Raw genomic sequence first — 2,114 nt, forward strand, 5'->3', positions numbered from 1 at the left:
TTTGAGTTAGCATTATTTCGAAGAACATGTGCGATGCGTATGTGGATATATTTGAGAAGTTCATAAATTTGTTAAACTCCATAGAATGCTTAGGTTCAGGCGAAACATATTTAGTAAATCATCTTAACTTCAACCAAGGCGATATTCATCGCATCAAAAAATGAGGAAAATTAAAGTAAAGTATCTTCCTGAATTTTTAGATCCACTTTACTTAGAAATTGAAGAAATAATATTCGTAATTTAATTATATCTTAGCTTTGCGTTCAACTCACAATTGCTTTAGTGATAATAATGGCAAACCATCAGTCTCATGCGGTGTGTAGTATTTGCAACGGTAATGGAGTCGCCTGCGCCAGCAACACTACATTTCAACTTTGTTTTAATGGTAATCGGAAGCGCACGTTTAACCAATCTGTTCCTAAAAAGAAACCCTGCATATGAAAATTTCATGCATTGCACTCATTTATTTCACCCACACGCCAGGCATACCCGACACAACCGTTACATACAACTGCCTCAATGACAATGAAGTGTGTACCGCGCTGGGCCAAATTTGCATCGATTCCTCCAGCAATCCCAATATACAGGCTGCCTGTGGCGATACTAAGCAGTGCGGCCAATGTGAAGGCATTGCAAATGGCGCCTACACTTGCACCAGCCGCGCCACATTCACCATGTGCACGAACAACAATCTGACCAGTGTGCGCGGGTCCTGCCGAAGCGGAACGGTGTGTCTCACCTCGGTGGCGCATAGTGGCCAGACGCCTTGTGTTAGTGAGTGCTTATCGGATGTAACCGATATGTGTGATGTTGGTGTGGCCGTGGACGCCCCACCAAACGATGACTCGGCTATTACTACGGTGATATTTCAGCCTACGCCATCCTTGACGACAGTAGCAACATCAACCGGTACATCGCCAACAGCAACAACCTCCGCAGAACCAACTTCGTCTAGTCAATCTCCAGTAGCATCGTGTTCAGATCGCACACAAGTTGGACGTTACCCCAATACAGCGGACAGTGGTTGCAGCAGGTGAGAGAGTATGCTAAATTTGCTGCCGATTTATTAATTTTACTTTTATTTCTTTTAGCTATCTTTATTGCTTGAATTCCGTGTCTGGTTTGGTTGGGCGTATAATGTCATGTCCCGCAGGAAAATATTTCAATTCAGACATAAGCAACTGTCAAAGCACTAAACCAAATGGCTGTGTTTGAAAAAAAAATAAAAAAATACGGCACAATAAATTTACAATACCAAAAAAAAAAAACAAAAAAACAAGTAAGGACATGCTGTCTTAGGATATGCCGAAGGCTTAATAAAGTTCATGAATTATTCAACGGCTGAGTGGAAGATCAAAATGGCTCAAGAATGTCCTCCATCAAAACTTCGCTGCATAATCTGCTATCTCAGAATTTGATTGAAAAACGCCCTACCTCAGAATTTGGTTCAAAAACGTCCTATCTCAACTGAAAATATGTTGGAAATGCATTGACATAAGGCGTTTATGAAGCGGCAGCTGAGACGGGATGTTTTTAAGTCGAATCCTGAAACAGGGCGTTCTCTAATAAAATTCTGAAATGGGGCGCCCTTGAAAAATTTGTTGAGATAGGAAGTTTTCGAGTCAGCTGCCAAGATAGATAGATGTTCCACTCAGCCCTCCATATGAAATTTTAACTTTACACTATCTTTGACTTTTCGGGAGCACAAAATTGTAGGCTTTTAGGTTGCCTGTTTATCAGGTTATTTATTTAAAAAATAATATTCTCTAGTGTATTTTATTATTGTAAACTATACAAAAAAAATAAATATAACTACGTTATTACTAAAACATGAATTTTTCCTCCTCATCTACTCCTTCTTAATTAGCTTTCAAATTATTAGAGCCATGCTTTTCTCTGTGCAAGCATTCAAGAGTCAAGCGGTCTCCCGGACCGTAAGGACTCACTCAAACCACGCCTTCAGCGCTAATATATCTTATCCTCTCTAAAAAAAAATGGCAAAAAGCAACGGTTAAAGATCTGTATGTTTTGAGCGAGTTACTCCCTCAGCCGTTTAAATATCTAAGGTATGTGAATTCACTGTCGATCCCAGCAAGACCGAGATTGTGCTGTTA

The 2,114-nt window shown here is 40.1% G+C and overlaps 1 protein-coding gene across 1 annotated transcript; it reads left to right on the forward strand.

The window, feature by feature from the left end:
• Positions 1-291: 291 nt before the first annotated feature.
• LOC108381535 (uncharacterized) lies at positions 292-1,215 on the forward strand. The gene is made up of 3 exons (XM_017637944.1): positions 292-385; positions 484-1,033; positions 1,092-1,215. The coding sequence occupies exons 1-3, from the start codon at positions 292-294 to the stop codon at positions 1,213-1,215; spliced, it is 768 nt and encodes a 255-aa protein (XP_017493433.1).
• Positions 1,216-2,114: the final 899 nt, after the last annotated feature.

The sequence above is a fragment of the Rhagoletis zephyria genome, unplaced genomic scaffold, assembly GCF_001687245.7.
Source record: "Rhagoletis zephyria isolate East Lansing unplaced genomic scaffold, Rhagoletis_zephyria_1.1 Rzeph_scaffold_22872, whole genome shotgun sequence".
In the NCBI taxonomy this organism is placed as follows: Eukaryota; Metazoa; Arthropoda; class Insecta; order Diptera; family Tephritidae; genus Rhagoletis; species Rhagoletis zephyria.